This window comes from Oryctolagus cuniculus, chromosome 17, assembly GCF_964237555.1.
Source record: "Oryctolagus cuniculus chromosome 17, mOryCun1.1, whole genome shotgun sequence".
In the NCBI taxonomy this organism is placed as follows: domain Eukaryota; kingdom Metazoa; phylum Chordata; class Mammalia; order Lagomorpha; family Leporidae; genus Oryctolagus; species Oryctolagus cuniculus.
In genome coordinates this window covers 45,054,562-45,078,346 of record NC_091448.1, presented here as the reverse complement: position 1 = coordinate 45,078,346, position 23,785 = coordinate 45,054,562, and the positions used below count along the sequence as shown (strand labels likewise).

General features: G+C 59.8%; 2 protein-coding genes across 16 annotated transcripts in view; one reads left to right on the top strand and one right to left on the bottom strand.

Annotated features, from left to right (window-relative positions):
- Window positions 1-2,900, top strand: part of CORO6 (coronin 6) — a 7,570-nt gene extending 4,670 nt beyond the window's left edge. For 3 of the 12 annotated variants that reach the window (XM_008270965.4, XM_070061159.1, XM_008270968.4), the window contains 6 exons: window positions 276-395; window positions 828-932; window positions 1,029-1,174; window positions 1,492-1,549; window positions 1,639-1,869; window positions 1,965-2,900. In XM_008270965.4, coding sequence (XP_008269187.1) covers window positions 276-395; window positions 828-932; window positions 1,029-1,174; window positions 1,492-1,549; window positions 1,639-1,869; window positions 1,965-2,087 — 783 coding nt within the window. In that variant the 3' untranslated portion in view covers window positions 2,088-2,900. Of the gene's footprint in view, window positions 1-275; window positions 396-827; window positions 933-1,028; window positions 1,175-1,491; window positions 1,550-1,638; window positions 1,870-1,961 lie in introns of all 12 variants that reach the window. The other 9 variants (XM_008270969.4, XM_070061160.1, XM_017348933.3 and 6 more) reach the window with 5 other exon arrangements.
- ANKRD13B (ankyrin repeat domain 13B) lies at window positions 2,014-23,785 on the bottom strand. Of its 4 annotated transcripts, XM_070061156.1 has the most exons (16): window positions 21,849-22,456; window positions 8,934-9,069; window positions 8,725-8,849; window positions 8,596-8,641; window positions 7,859-8,002; window positions 7,579-7,768; window positions 7,433-7,499; window positions 6,560-6,641; window positions 5,798-5,862; window positions 5,448-5,578; window positions 5,171-5,328; window positions 4,903-5,055; window positions 4,628-4,791; window positions 4,479-4,555; window positions 4,354-4,379; window positions 2,151-4,303 (listed from the first exon to the last, which is right to left on the bottom strand). In XM_070061156.1, the coding sequence occupies exons 1-16, from the start codon at window positions 21,960-21,962 to the stop codon at window positions 3,921-3,923; spliced, it is 2,061 nt and encodes a 686-aa protein (XP_069917257.1). In that variant the 5' UTR covers window positions 21,963-22,456; the 3' UTR covers window positions 2,151-3,920. The 4 variants fall into 4 exon arrangements, 3 of the variants coding, with proteins under 3 accessions (XP_051680557.1, XP_069917257.1, XP_051680556.2); XM_051824597.2 differs by lacking the exon at window positions 4,354-4,379 and having other exon boundaries at window positions 2,014-4,274; window positions 21,849-22,118; XM_051824596.2 differs by lacking the exons at window positions 4,354-4,379; window positions 21,849-22,456 and adding an exon at window positions 23,390-23,785 and having other exon boundaries at window positions 2,151-4,274.

Genomic DNA, 23,785 nt, shown 5'->3' with positions numbered 1-23,785 from the left:
CGGCCGGTGGCCCGCACGCAAGAGGCCCGAGCGGGGCGGAGAGCTCGCGTTCGGAAACAGCCTCGCTACGACCTCGAAGCAGCCGACGTCCCCGGCTCTAGGGCGCTTAAGGGCTGGGGAAACCGCTGAGAGCCGCGCACGTCCTGCCCTCTCCAGGCCAGGGGTCCCCCAGGAAGTTGAGTTCCTAGGTGCCCTCCTCATCTCTCCCCGCCCTCCAAGGCCCCCAGGACAGACAGTCTGGTGATGCCCCGCCCTGTCTTCCCCCTCCCCCCCAGGAGAGGTTTGCGGCCCACGAGGGGATGAGGCCCATGCGGGCCGTCTTCACGCGCCAGGGCCATATCTTCACCACGGGCTTCACCCGCATGAGCCAGCGAGAGCTGGGCCTGTGGGACCCGGTAACGCAGCTGGAGGCTTGGGGTGTGTGCCCCGGGGACTGGCATCACGGGAGAGGGGCCAGGCGCCCCCACCCGCAGGGCATGCCCACCTGGACAGGGCTGGAGGCTGCTGCCCTCTCGGCAGCGCCTGCCATCCCCACACCCATGCCTCTGCCCAGTTTTGCTGCGTCGCCTGAAGAAGCCTGCGCTGGTGCCCCCACCTGGTGATGCCGAGTCCCTGGGGGTGGTTTGCTGTGACTGCATGCGGCGACGCTGGGGGTATAAGTGCTCGGGGAAGGAGGAGTGGTGTCCAGGGGAGGGACCTGCTGCCCTGGTGACCAGAGCTGTCTTGGGTGTGCATGGGGGTTGGGGAGGGCAAAAGGCCTGAAGGGGGTTCCAGGGCAGCACAGGAGCCAGGGCAAGACTGGTCACGCCTCCCTTGTGCTCGGGCAGAACAACTTTGAGGAGCCAGTGGCCCTGCAGGAGATGGACACAAGCAATGGGGTCCTACTGCCATTCTACGATCCGGACTCCAGCATCGTCTACCTGTGTGGCAAGGTGCTTGAGGCTTGGCAGGGAGAACGGGCAACCTGGACGGATGGAGGAGTGTGAGGGCCCTGGCCGGGTGCACCTCCGAACCAACTGGCTTTGCAGGGCGACAGCAGCATTCGGTACTTTGAGATCACCGAGGAGGCGCCCTACGTGCACTACCTGAACACGTTCAGCAGCAAAGAGCCGCAGCGAGGCGTGGGCTTCATGCCCAAGCGGGGCCTGGATGTCAGCAAGTGTGAGATTGCCCGGTCAGCAGCCCTGCTCCCCCACCCCCGGGTCTTCGTCCCTGCCTCTTGTCCGCTCATAGCCACAGTGGCTTCCCCAACGGTGCCACACTTTGCAGATGAGAGGGTGTGGGGGTGCCGAGCAGGTGTTTCAGGGCCAGCCCCGGCGCTCAGTAGCCGGACAGCCTCCTCATGTGCACAAGTTTGATAAACACCCCAGAACTGCTGTTTACCGTGCACTGCGCACGCTGGGAGCTCAGCCAGATTTGGCTGCAACACCCTGACCTCACAGTTAAAATGAGGCAGCAGTGTGCGGGGTGCTGAACCCCGCTCTCTTACAGGTTCTACAAGTTGCACGAAAGGAAGTGTGAGCCCATTATCATGACGGTGCCCCGCAAGGTGAGGGCCGGCAGAGCAGTTGGCGGGGGTGGGGGGTGGGGTGCGCAGCAGACTGGCACCTCGGCTCACGCAGCCACCCACCCCCGCAGTCAGACCTGTTCCAGGACGATCTGTACCCGGACACGCCAGGCCCAGAGCCGGCCCTGGAAGCGGACGAATGGCTCGCCGGCCAGGACGCCGAACCCGTGCTTATTTCGCTGAAGGACGGCTACGTGCCGCCCAAGCACCGCGAGCTCAGGGTCACCAAGCGCAACATCCTGGACGTGCGCCCGCCCGCCGGCCCCCGCCGCAGCCAGTCGGCCAGCGACGCCCCCCTGGCGGTAAGACCCAACCCCGCCCCCGCACGGTCTCAGCCCACAAGTCCCCCTCCGCCCGCCGTCCAACACGGCCTCTTCGGTCCTTGGCACCCTAGCAGCAGCACACCCTGGAGACGATCCTGGAGGAGATCAAGGCCCTGCGCGAGCGGGTGCAGGCCCAGGAGCAGCGCATCACGGCCTTGGAGAACATGCTGTGCGAGCTGGTGGACGGCACGGACTAGCCCCCGCCCGGCAGGCGCGGCGCCGGCTCTGGGCTCTGGACTCCCGACCCGCCTCCTTTAGCTGGGGCTGGGGGCGGAACTGCGAAGGCAACACCGCCCCTCGTGGGAGACCCGGACAAACGGAGCGGAGGCGACATCCGCGTCTGTCTGGCGAGGGCTGGGCTGCGCGCTTGGTCCAGGACTCGCAGGAGCTGGCCTAGGTGGCCTGGGGTAACGGGGCCTCAGCAATGGTGCTGCACGGCGAGGTGGTGTCGCCCTCCGTCCCCCGCGGAGCAGGCGAAGTGCTTAGTATTAGCGCAATGCTTGGGAGATCCTGGGGAGCTTGGGCCTGACCTCAAAGGGGTGGCAACTCAATGGGTCCCCCCGACCGGTGGAAGTTAGAGCTGCTCCTCTGATCCCGCCACCGTGTGGGGGGTCACCTAGACGGGAGCATCCCAGTTCTGCAGACACACACACAGCCCGCACCCAGCAGGCTCTGGCAGGGGGCTCCTTCCTTTCGCCGGCAGCTTCCTCTGGGCAGCTCGAGAAAACTGGAAGCAGGCTCCCCCCCCACACACTGCCCCCAGCCCCTTGGCCATGGCCTTGACCCAGAGGAAAACAAGACGTACTGAATGGAATCCGTTACTAAGTGTTCAGTTGTGCCTCTTGCATGGCTGGGGGTCATTGGCCTGAGATCCTCAGCTTCTGCTCATGTCCTGGGGGGCCTAGCACATGCAATCCTGGGCCCAGTAGCCGCCAGGCAGCCCCTTGCCCCAGAGCCCTCCCGCTCGGAGGTGGTGGGTGCTCCTGCCCAGTAAAGTCAGGTAGGAAAAACCTCCGGTTTGAAGCCGATTTATTTGTGCCTCACAATCAGTCTGGTGCCCCTGGCGTCAGGGAAGGGAGTGGGAAGAACAGTTTCTCTGTGGTGTTCTTTCTTCGGTCCCCTTGTTGTGTCCCTTCTGAGCCCCAGTGGCTGAGCCCGGAAGGCCAGTCCGAGAGAGGCCCCGGACAAGGGTGTGCAGTGGGCCCTCTGCCCCTGGCGGGGTCTGTGCTTCTCTGGGTGGGTGAGGCGGGGCAGAGGGAGAGCCTGGGGTTAGCACCATTGGATGAAGGGTTTGAGAGTCGGCCCCTGGTGAGGGCAAGTGGGATGCACAACCACAGAGGGCTAGCAGCAGCTGGTGGGAAGGGGTAGGTGGTGGTGCCAGGGCCCTGGGCGACCCCTTGGTATCCAGTCGTGTCGGGTCTAGCGCTCGCCCCCTGCCCCATATGCCCCCCACTCTCCAAGGCACCGTGAGGGAGTCAGGCCTGACCCAGGCCAGGGGGCTACCTTGGACACGCTCCCTGCCTTGGCGACTAGTACTCCAACTTCCGGCTGCCCAAGGAGAAGCTGGGACCACCCTGAGACCCAGGACGGGTGTGGGGGCTGGAGGAGCCGGGCACCCCGCTAAGTGCACTTGACGCTGAAATGCCGGGGTGGGGGAGGGGCTGGGCCCTGGACGTGCTGGTTTGTGTCTGGGACAAAGCAGCGACACAGCACGCAGGGAGCTCAGCTGCCTCCCAGGGGAGAAGGGCAGGGATGCAAAGGCTTCAGGGGCGGAGTCCTGGAGTGGGGCCGGTGAGCAGAAAGGAGGAGCAAGGGACGGGGACAAGGCTCCTCGGAGGATTCGTCTCCGCGTTCGGCCTGCCTGGCGCCGCCCTTGGGCAGATGCGAGCGCCGGGCAGCGGGTTAGGAGTCAGGGTACAGCGAAGCGGGGGAGGGGGGGTCCGGGCCGTGCCAGCTGCCTCCAGGGCCCTGGCTGGGAAAGCTACCCCGCGCCCAAGCGAGCCTGTCCGTGTCTCGTGCCCGGCGCGCTGCTACGCCTCGAGGCGGTGGCTCCTCTCCAGCCGCATCTCAGCAGGCGCGCGGCCGAGGCGCGTCCCGCTCTGGGCCGCGGGCGGGTCCCGCCAGAGGCGGGCGAGGGTCGCGGCAGGGGGCGCTACTGCTCGGTCAGCGAGAGCCTCAGGATGCGCTCCAGCTCCTCCTCCTCCTGGCGCGCGCGCCGCCGCCGCTCCTCCTGCTCCTGCGCCGACAGCTCCATCGCCAGCCGCAGCTGCTCGTCGTAGCTCCGGAACACGTGACCGCGAGAACCCGGGCCCGGGCTGGGCCGAGGGCTGGGCCCCGACGCCGCCGGGGGCGCGGGCTGGCGCTGCGGCGTGGGCGGGGCGCTCCTGGGGGCGAGGAGGCCGCGCGTCGGGGGCTGCCGGGGCGGCGAGACGAGACGGCGCGGCCCGCCCCCTCCACCAGCACCACGGCAGCCCGCAGCCCGTGAGCATCTAGGACCCCGGCCCCCGCGTCCGTTCCGGTGAGTCAACGCCTGGAGGCCTCGGGTCTCGTCCCCACCCGCCGCCAGGCGCCACCTCGCGGACACTGACCTGTCCTGTCGGCGGCCCTCGTACGACATGGGGTGGGTGCCCGGCTTGCTGTTGGTCAGCGCCTCCCAGATGGTGACCTGGAGGGAGGGCGGGGTCAGCCGCGGCGGCGCGGGCGACGGAGGAGGCCCGGGGCGGCCGCGGGGACGCACCTGGTCGTACTCACTGCCCGCCTCCAGCAGGCTCTGCTGGATGGCGAACTGCAGCAGGTCGTCGTCGTCGTCGCGGGGCGCCGCCTCCCGCTGGCCGCCCAGCACGCTGTAGCCGCGCGGGGCCTCGAACAGCGCGGGGGAGATCTCGCAGCCGCGACACGAGGCTGGGGGCGCGGGGCGGCGGTCAGGCGGGAGCCGGGAGGGGGGGGGGGCGCGGGGGCGCGGGGTGGGAGGGACCGCGCGGGTGGGCGCCGAGGGGGCGGGGCGGGGCTCACTGCTGGAGCTGGAGCTGCTGACGCTGGAGGAGTCGCTGCCGGGGGAGGGGGTCTCGCTGCTGGGGCTGCCTCGCACCGACGGCACCGGCTCGTCGCAGCCGTTGAGGTTCCCGAAGGTGATGCGCGCGTTGAGGATGTGGAAGATCGGGATTTCTGAGGAGAAGGAGCCGGTCGGGCGCCGCCCTCACGCTGTCTCACACCTCAGCCCTGCCCCCTTGCCGCGTCTGACCTCCGGGAAGGCTGAGGCGAAATGGCGCTGGGGGCTCACCAATCTTGACGGGGAAGCCAGGGGGCAGGCGCAGCGTGATGAAGTCCCGGAGCTTGGCAAAGAGCGCGTTGCTGACGGCCATGAGGTCGATGATGGGGGCCACCTGCTCACACAGGGACAGGGGATGCTCCTCACACAGCCACAGCTTGGCCTTGAACCTGCCCCCCCCAGATCCCAAGGGGTGAGGGACACTGCAGGAAGCCACGGCCTCCCAGCACCTCCTGCCCAGCCCCCACTCTGCCCCCGGCGCCTCCCCGGCAGGAGCAAGGGGCCTCACTTCTGCGTCTTGGTGGTCAGCTCCATAGGGCGGCCCATGTCCCGGTTGCCAAGCTCGAAGTTGGGATTGAAGTATTCTTCTGCAGTGATGGCAGTGGGGTTGGCTTGGCTCAGAGTCTGAGTGGTCAGGGTCTGCACCACATGGGGAGGGCCGGTGAGCTCTCCTCAGTCCCTGATGCCGGGTCAGCCATCTGGTACCACCGAGCCTCCAAGCCGTCCCCCCTGCCTGTGTGGGGCTGCCATGGCCTTGGGTGTTGTGGAGAAGATGTCCACATTGGCCTTGCTAAGCAGGATGCCTCCTGAGCCACACCCACACCCCTCCACTGAGGGGCGCTCCCCGTACACACTCACTCCGTTCTGGGGACCCCCATGCTGCTCAGCAATTCCCAGGAAGGACTGCAGGGGCGTCTTGCAGCCTACAAGAAATGTGGCATCTCAGAGACATTGCAGCCCCAGGCACACCTGGGTGCCTCCATGCACGTGCCAGCACCCATGACCCGGGAGGGAGGCGGTTCCTAAGACGCAGTGCTCACCCACACCACAGACCCCAGCACCTTCATCAAGGTGTGCTGTGGACTGTGAGCGGCCAAGGCCAGAACCGCTGCTAGCACTGCTGGGATCAGAGCAGACCCAGGGCTCGGGGAGACTTCCCGCAGTGCCACTCCCCAGGTGAGAGGCTGGGGCAGTAAGTGATTGCGTTTGCTGAGTGCTTCTGGAGGATGCCCGCGTTTCTGTGTGTTTTCACTTATTAATGATTTTGTTTTGTTCCCCGGTGAGAAATTCTATCTTTGCACTTCAGGTTAAGTGACACCCGGAGAGCCTAGGGGATGTCCCATTAGACTAGAATGGCCAGTAGACATTTCTCCTCCCCCAAATCCAGCAGGGCAGACATTAGCAATTGATGATAGCATGCCTTTCTACCAAGCTCGAACGAGCCCCCAGAACCTTCTTAGCAATACTGCAGCAATCGTTAGGAGCCAGCACTTGAAATGTTTCCCTAAGTAACTGTCCGGGCTCTTGCCAGAGGGGATACTGATGAAGGTGTTGAAGTGGGAGCTGCTCCTCCAGTCCTGCAAACCCCTCCCCCACACACACACATCTCTGCCTTGTTACCTTTGACCTTGCCCTTGTGCTGCTCTGAGAGGTGCTCTGTCCGAGTCCGGGTGATGAGCTCCACATTGGATGCCCCATATACCTGGGGACAGATGAGAAAAGGGCTCAGAGACAGCTCTGGTGCCGCCACACCCTGCCCCCGAAGGCGTTCCGAACACTCCTTGTAGTAACCTGTTCTGGCGGAGCTCTTAGCTCCAGTCCCTAGGCCTTTGGGCACATAAATAGGTGAAATTATTATTCATCCATTCACTTATTCATTCAACAGAGTTTTTTTTTTTTTTTTTTTTTTTTTTTTTTTTTTTTTGGAGAAGACTGCGTGTGCTAGGCACTGAGGCAGGGACAGGAATGTAACAGTGAACAAGCCAGACACGATCCCTCCCCGCCTCCAGGAGGCTCGCCGTCTAGGGACAGTTAGAACTCGGAGGGATCCAGGGCAGCGCAGGCCTTAACGAAGCCTGCAGAACCAGGGCAGGCTTCCCCGTGGAGACAACGTGGACAGAACATTGCAGCATCAGTGGCACCAGGCACCGAGCGATGTGGGAGTCCCAGAGTGACAGAGGCAGTGGAAGGGTAAAGGCCTGAACCTGGAGCAACAACACCCATCTGAATAGTAAAGCCCATGAGGATTAGATGAGCAGTTGTACTCATCCACGTATGTGTGTCCATCCATGCCTGCATCTAAAATGGCACGGTGGTGCCTTGAATGTGACTCTGATAAGGGCTCAGCAAAAGCCATCCTCATCAGTTGGCTATGAGTCTGATGCCCTTTCTTCTGCCCCTCCAAGGCTGGGCTGGGCTGCTCAGGAGGCCCCCGCCCAGCTTGCTGGAGGCAGGAGCGTGGCTGGGTCCGGCGCCCGAGAGCTGAGGCCTCACCTTGGCTTCATACCCGTTCACCATCTCAGTCTTCTCACTGCGCCAGCCCAAGATGCCAGTCTTGTTCCTAGAGAAGCAGAGAAGTCCGGGTGAGGTAGGCACCCCACCAGGCTGGCTCAAGGCTGGCCAAGACCCTGCCCACTCACCTCTCAAAGGAGATGTTCTTGGTATCGAGCTGCGTGGTGACAACAGGCGCAGTGAGCCGGCTCAGCACCTGCTCCTCAGTGGGTTGGGCAGCCGCCAGCAGCAGCTCCCGGTCCTGCCCTGCCAGCGCGAGAGTCTCTGTGTACACCACCCGGCGGTCATGATCAATCTCCATGACCACGGCACTTGAGTCTGCCAGCCACAGAACAGCACAGGGTGTCAGGGCTGGCGTGGGCCAGTCTCCCATCCTCCCTAGCCTGCCCCGCTTCCTGCAGGCCTGACCTTGGCCCCTGAAGACGAAGCTGCGGTTCCCTCGCTGCCAAGTCATGTGGTCAAAGCCCAGGAGAGTGGTGTCTACCCTCAAGTTCTGCCCGCTCTTCCACACTTTGTAGGTGTCACTCGGGCAGATCTTGGACACCAGGGGCACTGGATGGAAGCAGAGGTCAGAGGTGGCTTCTGTCTGCCTGGCCTGCCCAGCCTGGGCCAGCTCAGGACATGGGGGTAGAGGTCGGTGGTGTGGCCAGGAAAGGGAGAGGAAAGTAGTGGGAGCGCAGCCTCTTGTCCACCCTCCAACCCCCAGTGTAGACCACGTTCACTTGTCTGTGTGCAGCCTGAGGTTGGGAGGCCGGGGACGGGGTTGTCTTGGGCACCACCTAGTCTCTAGCATCCGCCACGTGTTAGTTCATTCAATCTCTCATCCACTCTTCTAACAAATATTTATTGAACATTATTGCACGCCAGGCACTATTCCAGTCACTGGGAATTGAAAAAGACAGGACTCCTGCCCTCTTGGAGCTATGAGTAATAAATAAATAAGCAAGTAAGGACATAGCAATGGGGTCGAGCCAGTGTCTGGGATGGTCTGGAAAGGCCTTGCAGAGGCGGTGCCACTGAGCTGGGAGCCAAAGAATGAGAAGGAGGCCTGGGGAGAGCTAGGGGAGGAGGGCCCCAGGCAGGGAGCACCAAGTCAGTCCCGGGGTGGGCGAGCACCCGGCGAGGCCCCGAAGGTTTCCTCTTACCCCAGCTAGTGAACTCCCACTTCATCTCCACGTAGAAGTCCTGGGCCTGGAGGAGGCAAAGCACAGGGGCTAGGCCTGTGTAGGGCTGCAGCTCAGGCTGCGGCACGGAGGCAGAGAGGCTGGCCTCACCTTGCGCAGCTTCTCCAGGAGCACGGGGATCCCCGCCAGCCGCTTCACCACGCGCTGGTAGTCCCGGTACCGCAGCACCAGCTGCACCAGCTCCAGGTCCCGGGTACTCACAGCCTCCTGAAGCACTGGCGGAGGCGAGGCAGTGTCAGATGGCGGGACCCTCCAGCCACCCCCAGGCGACTGAGAAACAGGCTGAGCAGGGGACCCACCTGTCCAGCCACTGCGGTTCTCCCTGCCCACGTCTGCGCCGTGCGCCAGGAGCACACGGGCACACTCGAGGTGCCCCAGTGTGGTGGCCAGGTGCAGGGGAGTCCGGCCACGGGGATCCAGCTGCTCGATGTCCACCTGGAGAAGTTGAAGATGCAGCTCTGGTCACTCCAGGGGCAGCCCCAAGGCAGGCAGCAACCTCCACGTTGCCCTGATTTTCTTACGGGGCGATGGAAAAGACGCAAAGTCGGAACCAGGACACTGGAAAGGGGCTCAGAGCTGGGGCAGAAGGTAACTGTGGGAGTGGAAAGACTTTCCTGCCTGTCTGGCGAAGCCACCCCGCCAGGTTCCCTCCCCTAGGGCCAAGTGGGCTGCTCACAATTGAAGCATGGGCAGCGAGGCTGCAGGTCAAGCAGGTGCCTGAGGCCCGACCTCTCCTCGGGCTTCCAGGCTGCTCCTTCAGGAGGGGCCCACTCGGGCTGACATTACCCCTGCACGAGGCAGAGCCAACCACCGCGGAAATAAATACACTGGCAGCAATGAAAGAAAATGCTCATGCTGCCACTTCCCACCCGTGTCCTGTGCCTGTATATTAATATTCTGGATAAATCCCATCATTATGTTTTGAATAGCACGATTCCATTGTGTGAGACTTTCGTCGTGTGATAAAAGCATATGTTTGTCAAGCATAAATATTTAAGTATATCTCAGGAGTCTAGGGTTCGAGTTAACTACAGTGAATGGATGGTATGCATCTAAGTTCCTCTCTCCCAAAACTTGGTTAAAATCCCATCAAGGCTGGCGCCGCGGCTCACTAGGCTAATCCTCCGCCTTGCGGCGCCGGCACACCGGGTTCTAGTCCCGGTCGGGGCGCCGGATTCTGTCCCGGTTGCCCCTCTTCCAGGCCAGCCCTCTGCTGTGGCCAGGGAGTGCAGTGGAGGATGGCCCAGGTGCTTGGGCCCTGCACCCCATGGGAGAACAGGAAAAGCACCTGGCTCCTGGCTCCTGCCATCGGATCAGCGCGGTGCGCCGGCCGCAGCGCGCCGGCCGCGGCGGCCATTGGAGGGTGAACCAACGGCAAAGGAAGACCTTTCTCTCTGTCTCTCTCTCACTGTCTACTCTGCCTGTCAAAAAAAAAAAAATAATAATAATAATTAAAAATCCCATCAAAAGGTTTCTAGTCCAACCATGGTGAGATAACTTAAATTACCTTCCTCCCATAAACAATGAGAAAACTATAACTTTTTTAGAGATTTATTTTACTTATTTGAAAGGCAGAGTTAGAGAGAGAGATAGGGGCCAGCGCTGTGACGCAGCGGGTTAAAGCCCTGGCCTGAAGCGCCAGCATCCCATATGGGCGCTGGTTTGAGTCCCGGCTGCTCCTCTTCCAATCCAGCTCTCTGCTATGGCCTGGGAAAGCAGTAGAAGATGGCCCAAGTCCTTGGGCCCCTGCACCTGCACGGGAGACCAGGAAGAAGCTCCTGCTCCTTGCTTTGGATTGATGCAGCTCCGGCCATTGCGGCCATATGGGGAGAGAACCAGCAGATGGAAGACTTTTCTCTCTCTCTCTCTACCTCTCTACCTCTCTCTCTAACTCTTTCAAGTAAATAAATTTTTTAGAAGATTTATTTATTCATTTGAAAGTCAGAGTTACACAGAGAGAGGAGAGGCAGAGAGAGAGAGGGGTCTTCCATCCACTGATTGGGCCATCTTCTTACTGCTTTCCCAGGCCACAGCAGAGAGCTGGATTGGAAGAGGAGCAACAGAGACTAGAACCAACGCCCATATAGGATGCCAGCACTTCAGGCCAGGGCGTTAACCTGCTGCACCACAGCACCGGCCCCATCAAATAAGTAAAATTTTAAAAAAGATAGATAATCTTCTATCTGCTGCTTCCCTCCCTAAATGGCCACAACAACTTGGGCTGGGCCAGGGCTGAAGCCAGGAGCCAGGAGCTTCATCAGGGTCTCCCACATGGGTGCAGGGGCCCAGGTACTTGGGTCATCTGCTGCTGCTTTCCCAGGTGCATAAGCAGGGAGCTGGATCTGAAGTAGAGCATCCAGGACTCTAACTGACATCTATACAGGATGCTGTATTGCAGATGGCAGCTTAATCCACTACACCACAACACTGGCCCCAAAAACTATTACTTAAAATATGTGGGCCGGCGCCGCAGCTCATTTGGCTAATCCTCCCCCTGCGGCGCCGGTACCCCAGGTTCTAGTCCCAGTTGGGGCACCGGGTTCTGTCCTGGTTGCTCCTCTTCCAGTCCAGCTCTCTGCTGTGGCCCGGGAGGACAGTGGAGGATGGCCCAAGTGCTTGGGTCCCTGCACCCACATGGGAGACCAGGAGGAAGCACCTGGCTCCTGGCTTTGGATCGGTGCACTGCGCCGGCCATGGCAGCCATTTGGGGGGGTGAACCAACAGAATGAAGACCTTCCTCTCTGTCTCTCTCTCTCTCTAACTCTGCCTGTCCAAAAAAAATGTATAGTATATGAAATAGTTGTTTTCAGGCAACAGGCAGTCTAGGACCATGCGTGATCCCTGAATTAAGGGAAACAAACAAGGTGAGCACTATGACTTCCCTGGGTTTCTGCCTGGAGGAACATTCTAGACTGCAGTTCAGGGAAGGGAGTCCCCAGCAGAGCAGGGTGGTCTCACTGGGCTGAAGAGACAGGAGTTTAGGGAAGCTGAGGTAGCTAGAAGCTGCAGGACCAAGTTGTGGGAAAGAGTGAGCTATGCAAAAAGAAAAAACAAAAACAAAAACCACAGGCAGGCATACAGCACAGCGGTTAAAACAGACAGACACTGAAAAAGAAAGATCTGGCTCACTCCCCGAATGGCCACAACAGCCAGGGCTGGGCCAGGCCAAAGCCAGGAGCCAGGAGCTTCTTCTGGGTCTCCCACGTACTTGGGCCATCTTCTCCTGCTTTCTCAGGCACATTAGCAGGGAGCTGGATCAGAAGGGGGGCAGCGGGGACTGAAACAGTGCTCATATGGGATGCCAGCATCATAGATGGCAGCTTAACCCACTGTACCACAAAAAGCGTCCCTAGTCTTTATTTTTTAATATATATTTATTTATTTGAAAGGCAAGTTACACAGAGAGGGAGGGTGAGAGAAACAGAGAGATCTTCCATCTACTGGTTCACTCCCCAAATGGTCACAACTGTTAGGGCCAGGAGCTTCATCTGGGCCTTCTGTATGCTGGCAGGGCCCCAAGTACTTGGATTATCTTCCACTGCATCCCCAGGCACATTAGCAGGGAGCTGGATGGGAAGCTACATAGCTGGGATTTGAACCAGCACTTCAATATGAGATGCTGGCTTTGCAAGCAGCAGCTTGACCCACTGGCACCATGCATCACCTCGCTGGCTCTGCTTCTGATTTCAGCTTCCTGCTAATGCACACCCTGGGAGGCAGCAGGTGATGGCTCAAGCACTTGGGTCCCTGCCACCCATGTGGGAGACCTGGATGGAGTTCCAGGCTCCTGGCTTCCACCTGGCCTAGCTCCAGCTATTGTGGACATTTGGGAAATGAACCCGCAAATGCAAGATCTCTCTCAGTATCTCTCTGCCTTTCAAATAAATAACACTATTTTTTAAAAAAAAATCACTCTAGAAATCTGCCTAGGGCTTTGTTGAATACTAGACTTCACTTGAATATAATGGAACCCAACAAGACCAGACAAAAAGGAGCAATAACATGATAAATTTTCAGAGCCCACCCAGGGCAGGAAGATATTCAAGTTCCAACCTGCTAGTGTTGATCACCCAATGTCTTCAATAGATTCCAGACAGGTTAGACCTTAGCACCGGACTGAACTACGCCTAGAGAAAAAATTCACCTATAACAAAGTAAAAGAAAAGGCCCACCTAGACCCACCCTAAAAGATTAAAAAATTAATCTCAGAAGGATCAAACTAATTTGCAAGTAATTTACTTAGCCTGCCAGAACAAGGCCTAATCCTCTTTAAAGGAAGACAGCAAAATCCATCATATTTATAATGTCCAACATCCATTTAAAAATTACTGGACATGCCAAGACATAGGAAAACACAACCCATACCAGGAGAAAAGTCATTTAAGAGAAACAGACTCAGAAATGATAAAGATGATGGATGGCTCAATGTACTTACGAATTTAAAGAAAAACATAAGATGTTTCTTGGGAAAGATATGGACCACCCAAAGATAACAAGTACAGTATCTGGAATGAAAACTTCATGGGGTGGAATAGGCAGTAAATTACACCCTACAGAATACAACCTTCAGGGAAGGTTTGAAGACAAGGCAATGAAACTATACAGACAGAAGCACAGAAGAGGAAAGCAGGTGCTGAGAAAAGCCAGAGAGCCTTGGTCATCTGTGGCACACTGTCAAGCACACTAACATATGTGCAATTGGACTGCCAGGGGACAGGATAGGAAATGAGGGGAAATAGGACAAATTTAAAGAAATGGCCACAATTTTCCCAAGTTTGATTAAAACTACTGTAGTGGTGGGGCTGGTGCTGTAGCTTAGTAGGTAAAGCTGCTGTCTCCAGTACCAGCATCCCATTTTAGTGCCAATTCAAGTCCCAGCTGCTTCACTTCCGATCCAACTCTCTGCTGTGGCCTGGGAGAACAGTGGAAAATGGCCCAAGTCCTTGGGCCCCTGCACCTGCATGGGAAACCTAGAAGAAGCTCTTGGCTCCTGGCTTCAAATGGGCACAGCTCCAGCCATTGCAGCCATCTGGGGAGTAAACCAGTGGATGGAAGACCTGTGTGTGTGTGTGTGTGTGTGTGTGTGTGAGAGAGAGAGAGAGACAGAGTGTGTGTGAGTGTGTCTCTCTTTCTCTGCTTCTGCCTCTCTGTAACTCTGCCTTTCAAATAAATAAATAAATCTTTAAAAAAGGGGGGGGGGGTGGCGCTGTGGCTTACTTGGTTAATCCTCCACCTGCGGTGCCAGCATCCCATATTGGGCCCCGAGTTCTAGTCCCGGTTGCTCCTCTTCCAGTCCAGCTCTCTGCTGTGGCCCGGGAAGGCAGTGGAGGATGGCCCAAGTGATTGGGTCCCTGCACCCGCATGGGAGACCAAGAAGAAGCACCTGGCTCCTGGCTTCAGATCGGTGTAGTTCCGGCCGTAGCAGCCATTTGGGGGGTGAACCAATGGAAGACTTTTCTCTCTGTCTCTCTCTCGCACTCTCTAACTCTATCTGTCAAATAAATTAAAAAAAAAGAAGAAAGAAACTGCTGTAGTCGGTGAAATGGTGGTGCCCCTCCCTGAAAGATATGTCCGTATCACATTCTAACACTTGGAACTTATGAATGTGACCTTACTTAGAGTAGATGTAATTAAGAATCTCAAGAGGAGATCATCCTGGATTATCCTGGTAGAATCAAAATCCAATGACAAGCGTCTTTTTATATGTTTATTTAATTGAAAGAGAGAAAGACAAAGAGAAATCAAATGCCCACAACAGCCAGAGCTGGGCCAAGCTGAAACCAGGAGCCAGGAATTCAATCTGGGATTCCCACCTGGGTGGCAGGGATCCAAATACTTGAGCCATCATCTGCTGTCTTCCAGGGTGTGCATTAGCAAGAAGCTGGATCAGGTGCAGGCAGAACTCAGTCCCAGCCATTCTGATGTAAAATGCGGGCATCCCAAATGACAGCTTCACCCACTGCGCCAAAGTGCAACATCCCTATTTATTTATTTGAGAGAGAGATCCACTGGTTCATTACCCATATATCTGCTACAACTGGGGCTTGGCCAGGCTTCAGCCTTAAACCTGGAACTCAATCCACATCTCCCGCATGGGTGACAGGAACCCCAGTACTTGAGCCACCACCTGCTGCCTCCCAGAGTGCACATTATGGGCAGCTGGAATCAGAAGCAGAACTTGGACTTGAACCCAAGTGCTCTGATACAGGATACAGGCATCTTTAACCACTGTGCCAAATGCGTGCAGCAAAGTTCTGTTGTGTGAAACCACTCAGTTTGGACAATTTGCTGTGGAAACTAATACAACCCACAGAACTCAGAACCAAGAAACTCAATGAACTCCAAACAAAACAAACACCAAGATCCATTATAATCAAATGCTGAAAACTAGTGATAAGAAAGTCTGAAAAGCATTAGAAGAGGAGCAAGCGCTATGGCGTAGTAGGGTTAAGCTTCTGTCTATGGCACTGGCATCCTATATGGGCACCCGTTCGAGTCCTGGCTGCTCCATTTCCAATCCAGCTCTGCTAATGGCCTGGGAAGGCAGCAGAGGACAGCTCAGGTGCTTGGGCTCCTGTACCCATGGGAGACCTGGAGGAAGCTCCTGGCTTCAGATCAGCCCAGCTCTGGCCGTTGCAGCCATTTGAGGAGTGAACCAGCAGATGGAGGAACTCTCTCTATCTCTCCCTCTGTCTTTGTAACTCTACCTCTTAAATAAACAAAATTTTAAAAAAACATTAGAAGAAATGGGAATGTGTGGAAGAACACACACAGGAAACTCTACATACTTCTCAGAAACTATGTAAGCCAAAGACAATCTACTGAAATATTTGAAGTACTGAGAGAGAAAAAAGACTTTCCACCTTAAATTCTATATCAGTGAAAATATTCTTCAGAAATGAAAGGGAAATAAAGGCTTTTGCAGATCAACAAATGCTAAGAGAATTTATCACCAAAAGATGTGCGGGAAATGTTAAAGGGAGCTCTTCAGGTGGAAAGAAAATGATACCAGATGGAAACCTGGATCTACACAAAGAAATGAAGAGCACCAAAAATGTTAAATTTGTAAGTATAAGAATGTCAGTAAAATATCTAAAACCTGCAAGAATAAAGGGAGGAAATGTCAGCAAATGAGAAATTCCAACACATCTTTAGAACATGGAGAACGGCTGAGGCATCGCAAGAGCCTTGGGCGGGGGAGGGGGCAGAGGAAGCCAGAACCCAGCGGTCATGGGGGAACCCCAAGGAGTAGCAATCCAGGTCGCCCTGCATCCCAGAAGGCCAGGCCCTGCTGGCAGTGGCAACAGCATGCGCGGGGTGGGGGGTGGGGGGTGGATAGGTTTCAGGGCTGAAGGCAAGGCGCTGGTTCCTTCCCCAATCTAATAAAGTGGGCAGACATGCTGAACTCCAAGACAGTGGCCTCAGCCAAGGATGAAGTCATCGGGCTGCAAACTGGTGACCAATGAGGCCCCAGCCCCTTCCCTGCCTCGGATCCTGAGCGGCTGGCAGCCAGATTGGAATACCACCCCTCTCCCCACCCAAGCAGGAGATGGGCTAATCATTCCTGGGAGAAACTAAAGGCCCCAAAGACCTGTGAATACAAGCTTTTGGGGGTGTTCCCGTGAACAGGCCAGCACGCCACCACAACATCCAGGAAGTGCCACACCCCTCTCTTCAGTATGCCCCACCAGCCAAAGGGGACGGACCCAGGAGGACAGCTTCCAACATGAAGTAAGCCCAGACGTATGGAAGAGATGCCGAAAATCCAGCACATACTGTCAACACAGGCAATACAAATGTTTTTAATTAAGAAAGAAAACTTTCCAGGGGAAACAGCAACCTCCACGCTCAGGAAAGCAGGCAAACATCAGTGAATTCTTGAAATGAAATGGGGCGTCCTGCCTGCCGCGACTGCTCCTTCCCTGCGTCCATCACTCCGGAGCGATTTCCCCCACTGTCCCTGGCTTTCTGCATTCTGCACCTGCCCCAGTTCTCTCAGCGCAGTAAACACTTCCTCCTCGCTTCACTGCGCTCTCAAAGGTGAAGAAAAAAAGAAATCCTCTGGAACCGTCTTTATCTGTCCGCACCTAATCCATCAGCAGAACCTTCCCGCACTACCTCCAAAATGGACCTGCAGTCCTCTCCGTTGTCACGCGGCCGGCCTGGCCACAACCACGCCGTTGCTCACTGGTCTGTCTGCCCTGCACATCACCCACCGCAGCTGCACCCATGCTGTGGAATGTCACTCGCCCCCATGCTTCCCACCCTGTTCTGTGCACAGCCATGGGGGCCTGGACTTCTGCTGGAAGTCGCCGGCCTTCCCTGGGACCGGCTGCTATGGGAAAGGTGTCGTGCAGCCCCTAAGGCATCCCATGCTGGCAGCTCGGTCCCCACGACAGTAACACTGAGAACGGGGATCTTTCAGAGGTGAGGCCTAGTGAGGCCGATTACGTCACAGGGGCACCGGCCCCAGGGGATCCATGCCCCCTGGCGAGAGTGGGTCAGGTCTCGCGGGACTGAGTAGTTCCCATGAAAGTAAGTTCTCAATACAGCCAGCAGGCCTTTCTCTCTGCCCTGGCTTCAGGTCTCCCTGGCATGGTCCGTCAGGGCGCAGAGGACAAGCCCAGTGCTCCTTACAGATTCCCCACGGCCCGGTGTCCTGCCACAGCAGTGCCAAATGGGCCGCCTCGCCTAGGCTGCTGCTCAGATGTCACCAAGAAGCCCGGAGATGGCAGCTGCTGCTCACCCACTGTCCCTTCTGCCGCTCTAGTTCTCCTGACATTGCCTGCGGCCCTCCCCTGGAAGAAAGCCACATCCCTGCTGCGCCCTGCCACCCCCCAGCCCTCACACCCCTCCCGCGGGCCAGCACCCGTCAGCTGGAGGCGGGGTGGCTGTGCTGGGGGGCGGTGGGGGAGGGGAGGGAGGGAGGGAGGTGATACACTGAGTCACTGCCAGTGGATCTTTAGAATGATGGGGGAACAGCGGTCGCGGTCGCCTGTAGGGAGCGAACCGGGCCCTGCAGGAGGGATGCTGCTGTCACCGCCAGCCTTCTAGCAACAGTTCAATATTTTAAAACACGAGTGTGAACGTCTTCGTCAAAAATAAAACATGTTAAATGTTTAAATTATTTGCATAACTTATACCCCTCCGTTGGCATTTCTTCATTTTTAAATCTGCTCAAACAAGAGTGTGCCTGACCCCCGGCGGCCTCAGAGCTGCAGGCTGCAGGATGCCAGGGTGAGGCTCCCCCTGCCATTCCTCTGCACCAGCTTCCCACACACCCCGACAGCGCTGTTTGCTCTTTGTCTGTTAGGGGTTGAGCTGGGCAGCCCAGAATCCCAACCTGGGTGGAGTCCTGAGCCCCCAGGTGGGGGTGGTGGCGGCTCTACAGAGCATGCCAGGTTGTAGCTGAGCCACCAGGCCGTGCCCCAGATGCTGCTGCTGCTGCTAACAAGGCCTCGGGGAGCTGGCAGGGTGCCCCACTCGGCCCAGGGCCCCAGATGCTGCCTGCCACCCCACCTCCCAGGTGCCTCAGCTCCAGGCCCCAGAGGGAAGCTGGCACTCACTGCCAGGCACAGCATCCGCCCCCACTCAGCCCTCCCCAGGGCACCACTGTTTTAGGGCCAATGTGGACCCCATCCACCAGCCAGGCCCCAAAGCTGCTGTCCTCACCTGGCCAGAACACGGCCTGCTGTGCAGGTGGCACCTTGCCCTGGGCCCAGGTGGGAGAATTCATTAATCTCTTCAGCAAAGGCCTACAGCTATTTAATTGCCGGAATGAAAAGGTCTCCCGTGAAACCCAACACCCTGACCTCCCCGCCAAGAGAATGGAGACTCCTCACCCCAGCAGGACCTGGCTGGGTCAGGGCTGGGGCTCTGGGCAGGCCGCCTCCTGGCCTCCCTCAGGCAGGTGCACACAAGCATGGGCACCATGGGGGTGCACTCATTCATGCCTCTGCCGCCCCATACACCGTGCAGGCACACCTCTCAGTGGACGTGCACATGCGTGCCTGGCTGCCCTCTAGCTCTGCAGGTGTCTCATGGGCATCATATATGTGCCTTGCCAGCACACTTGCCCATGATCACCCCTCACACCCACATGCCATAGCAGGGCATTTTGCAAACGCCAGTAGCATTAGCAGAATCCTTTTGTAGAATGCAATCCTAAAAGGACACACCACGTACAGACTAGACGTGGGTGCTGGAGAAGTGCACTGGGCCCAGAGCGTCCGCTGGGCCTCGCCTGCTGGGCCTCTGGGTCATTTCCTTGCCCCTTGTCCCAAGCCTCAGGGAAGATAGCAGGAGTCTAGTTTGGTCACTGCTTCTGAGCTCTGTCACCTGCCGGGTAGGGGGACAGGTGAGCCTGAGCTTGCTCAAGGGGGAGGGGAGTGGGACCTTCACTCTGGCTGAGGGAGATTATGAGCTAGTGGGGGCAGCACCTGCGGACTCCTCCGGCCTCTTTAGTCCTGTCCCGTGCGGCTTCTCCCCCTCCTTCCAGAACGCATTGATTTTTGTTTCTGGGGTTTGTGGCTCTCTTCCTGAGCTTCCTAGCTCGCCAGATGTGGTGATGCCCCACAGCCAGGATGGTCCACTTCAGGGGAGGGGGGCAGGGCTCACAGGTGCCTCCCAAGGACCTGGACACAGCTGTCACCTCCAGTAGGACAGCACCCACCTGAGCATCAGGCCCACAACCCCATCTCTCATGCCGCTAGATCGGAAGGGTGAGCGGGGAAAGCAGGAAGGAGGAGCATGGCGGAGCAGCCCCAGGAGGAGAGAGCGAGCTTGCCTGAGTCTGCTGCCAGGGGAAGCCTGCTGCTCCCCAGCCTCCCACAGGGAGCTGCAGTCTAACCCGTACCCTCCTGCACCGCACAAGGAACCCCAGGGACTTGTGACTCCAGAACCAGGGCTGTGCCCGCCTCCCGGCCATGCCAGGCACAGGGGAAATGGCCCATCCCCTCCTAACTCGGCAGGAGGCAGGGCACCAGGACCACCGGTTGCCATCTAGGCCCCCTCCTCTCACCCTAGCACCCCTTTGCCCACCCACTCTGCTGCCAGCCCTCAGAAGAGCCGGGAGGCGGGGATGCTGAGCAGGCTCAGTGCCCCGCTCTGCAGGCTGCTGTGCACACCCCCTCCGTGACCAGTCGGCATTGCCAAGCCTGCCCACGGGAGGGCCTCGTGGAGTGAAGCCGCGACAGCTATGCCAAGCATGGGGAGACCCGGCCTCTGCGTGCCCAGGGAAGCCTGCCTGCTTCAGTGGCAGCTGGTGCCAGCAGGACCAGCGGTCAGGGCCTCCCTGCTGGGAGGCCAGGGGCCTGCAGGAGCCTTATCAAGTGGCCTCCCTCAGGTCACCCCTGCAGGAGGCAGAGCCAGCTAGGGCCCTCTCCCATCCAGAAGGCCTGGTTTTCCCCTGGGCCCCCCTGGAGGAAGCAGAGGGCTGGCTTGGCTCCATGGTGGGTGAACAGGGGTTAACTTCAACTGGCGCCCTATATTCCCCCTGGCCTGGATGAAGGGCAGGCGCTGGTTCATTTCAAAGAGACGGAACTCACCAGGGTGGGGAGGGGGTGAACTGGGCGCTGGTTCCTGTGGCAGCGGGGGGCAGGGGAAGCAGGCACACCCAGCAGCCCCAAGCTACCTCCACCTGCAGCCGCTCATGCTCCCCACCGACCTCACCCCAGCAAGATGGCTGCTGCCTCCAGGCCTCTCGGCAGAGGCCTGGGCGACAGGCCATGTGGGCATCCAGGGCATTGCTGCCTCTCTCCAGTGTCTGCAGGAAAAAGAGCACCCAGCTCCTGGACGGGAGAGTGGAACGGAGGCCCCCTGGAGATCCGGTCTTCACCCTAACAACCCTTGGACCTTTGGGAAGTCCCTCTCAGGTCAGACTTCACTCCCTGCAGCTGTAGCCTCTCTCAGCAGCTCATCGCCTCTTGCCCTCAGTGGAGAGGAAAGCCGAGAAGAGCCAGGCGCCTGGCACCAGGCTCTGTAATCCCCAGGACACGCCTGCCTCACCAGGTCTCCTCCAGGGCAAGGCTGGTGCCTTGTTCATCCATCTTGGTTCCCCAGGGCACGCTGACCTCCCTCCCCCTTCACAAGCCGCTTCCTTTCTGAAGGGTAAGCAGAGCGGGTCTGGGGAGCCCCGGCTCAGCAGAGGCAGGAGGAAGGGGGTGGATGCCCAGCCCAGCCCAGCCCAGCCCAGCCCACGTTTAGGGAGACTGCATGAGGCCCCTGGCCTGGGTACTAGGGGGTGAACCTCCACCTCCCTGCTTCCCTTGGGAAGCCGGCTGCTGGGTTGGCCCTCAGTGGGTAGCAACTCGGAGCTACCCACTCCCAGCCCAAGTCGGGAGGTCTCACCCTGCAGCAGACTGGGCCCAGCTGTGGCTCCTGCTGCCCTCCCTGCAGGGTGGGTCACCTGTGCCATGGGTGCCTACCTGTGGCCTGGGTGCCAAGGACAGAACTGGGCACAGTCTGTGACCTGGGCTTGCCTTCGTGCTGAAGAATAGCCAAGAGACTCCACCTTTCCCTGCTCCCTGAAGCTGGCTGACCCACCCGGCCCCACCGCGATCTCACCCTGCAGAACCGCCAGTCCTGCCTGCGGCCGGGGCCCCCACCCCCCACCCCCGCCTCCTCAGCACCAGCCGCCAGGAGAGCGCCTTTCAGCACCTGGACAAGGCCCCTTCGGGGACTCGTGGAGAGAGTGCCTCTCTCCCCGGGCTGGGGGCTGAGGGATCCAGGGGCTCTGCGCTAAAGGGCCGGAGGAAGCGCTCACCACGCAGGGAAAGGGCACTGGGTGGGGCCGGGATGCCCGGGAGTGTCACAGCCTGGCCCCCAATCCTCGACCTGCGGGCCTTTCCCACCTCCGCACGCTCACGCGGGAGGTGTCGCGGCTCGACGGAGTGGGGCGGACCCTCCCACCACAGGGAACACACACACCAAGCGGGCCGCCCCTCCCTGCAGCCCTCACTGCCCTGGCCCAGGAGGGGGCACGGCGACCCTAGCCCGGCTCCCGGAGGGTGGGGAACACGTGCGGGCCGCCCGCGTCCGGGCCGGTGGGAGCGGGTAGGGGCCGCTCCCAGTCAACCAGCACAAAAGCCACGGCTGCAAACAAAGAGGCGCCGCTAACTCGGCCGAGAGGCGGGACAGCCCGCGCCGCGCCCCTGCCCCACGCCGGACGGGCGTGCCGGGCCGCGGGGTCCCCGGCGCCCCGACGGCGCTCTTACCTGGCCGGCGCGGACCTCCTTCTCTAGCTCGCGGTGGCGGTTGTGCCACACGAGGTAGTGCAACGGGTACTTGCCCTCGGGCCCCTTCCTGGCGGAGGCGTTGGCGGGGATCATCGCCCGCTCCTCATGCCGGGGCCGCCGCGCCCGGCCCGGGAGGGGGGACGGCGCCGCAGCCGGGGCCCGGGGCCGCGGGGCGGGCGGCGGGCGCTGCCTGCTCGCAGGGCTGCGGCTCGGGCATGTGCGAGCGGCGGCGGCGGGCGGGGGCGGCGCGCCCGGCGCGGTGCAGGCGGTGCGGGCGGCGCGGGCGGCGGGCGTCCTCGCGAGGCGGCGGCGACGGCGGGCGGCGCTGCGAGGCCCCCACCCGCCCGGGGAGGGAGCGGGCACTCGGCGGCGCGGCGCGGAGTGGCGCCTCGCCTCCCACACCCCCACACACAAAGACTCGGCTCCGCGGAGAGAGCAGGCACCCGCAGCGGGGGCGCACGGGGTGCGGGCCCCGGGGACGCCGCCGCCGCAGGGACGCGCGCCCGCAGCACCCGGCTCCCCGCAGCCGCATAGCCCGGCCCTCAGCCTGAGCGGCCGGCCAGGGACGCGGGGATGCGGGGGAGAGAGTGGGGATCCGAGTGCCCCCGGCAGAGAGGGTTACAGCTAGGCCCCGTGGCATCATGGGACTTGTAGTCCGCCTGGCGGAACTGAGGGTGGCAGGTGTCGGGAGAGGGTCCCGCACTGGGTGGCCCTGATCCCATAAGGGTGAGCCAAGAGGTAGGCCCGGCCAGAACGGAGGCGGAGCCCGGACTCCAGGTGGGCTGGGGCGCACCCCCGCTCGCTGGCTTTCTGCCACAGGCCTCCCTGGAACGTGCCTGGGGGCGGGGGGGGGGGGTGCGGTGTGGCCTTCATAACTGAGCTTGGTCCCAGGGGCTGTAGAAAGAGATCCGGATTCCCAGTAGCGGGTGCCTGATGGGGACTCCCGAGAAGGCGTGCGGGACATGGAGCAGCCAGGGACCTGGCACCTGGAGTGTTTCCTAGGCGTCTTCCCCCTCTTCTTAGAAAATCCAACTCCGTCTTTACGGACGGCACGGAAAAGAGAATGTCCCATTTGGCCGGGAGAACACAGCCTTCCCTCCACACCCTGGCCTCCACAGGAGCCAGAGTGAGGCTGGGCAGAGGAAGCAGCAGGTGGCAGCTGCCCACCTCCGCCCCTGGTCCCAGAGACCGGGCGCAGAGGTATTTCCAGAACGGCCCCTGCAGAGGGCGTGGTAAGAGTGGAATCTGCCTCCCGAGCCACCAGTTGCGAGGGCAGGAAGGACTGGAAGGAGGGACCATGATGTCACAGATACCGAAATCCCAATACCTCCTTGCCCACCGTCTGCCCTTAAGCAAACGGCCTGAATTCTCTGTTTCTCGATGCACTCACCTCTAAAGTGAGCCTGTGGGTACCACGTCGTGGGGGTGAGCTGAGGACAGTAATTGCCCTGGAATAGGCGCCTCCCCACCACCCCCACCCCCACCAGGCGGACTGAGGCTCGGCGCTTTCCCGAGCCCACCTTCGAGCAAGGCGAGGGATAAGGGATTCCACCGCAGCCCTTCTCGGAACGACGATCCAAGAAGTGTTTTGTGTGGGAGGTGCCAGCAAAAGCTTGCAAACTCCCTGCGCCTCGCTCAGGTTCCTTTGTGTGGTCTCTCCTGCCTGCTGCACACCCTGCGGTGGTGCCAGGCCCGGGCGGGAAGGGACGAGGGCGGAGCGCGCCGCCTCGCCCCTCGCTCCAGCCGGGGAGGAGCCAGCGGGCGTCGCTGCAGCGCGCGGGCGCTGCCCGCCTCCACCACCAGGGGTCAGCAGAGGGTCGTGGCTGCGGCCGGCGTTGGGGAGGGGGCTCCGGAAAGGAGGGGCGTCTGTCTAGGAGCGACCGCGAGAAATGCCTGCACATTTCCTCATTAAATTG

What these genes read in the sequence shown, in the direction of transcription:
- ANKRD13B (XM_051824596.2), bottom strand. Translation starts at nt 23,770, where the DNA reads ATGTGCAGGCATTTCTCGCGGTCGCTCCTAGACAGACGCCCCTCCTTT. An exon ending in TGAACGGGTATGAAGCCAAG is followed by an intron (nt 6,642 to 7,432) that starts GTGAGGCCTCAG and finishes ATCTGTCCCCAG; the next exon opens with GTATATGGGGCATCCAATGT. An exon ending in CTGACCACCAAGACGCAGAA is followed by an intron (nt 5,329 to 5,447) that starts GTGAGGCCCCTT and finishes TGGGGGGGGCAG; the next exon opens with GTTCAAGGCCAAGCTGTGGC.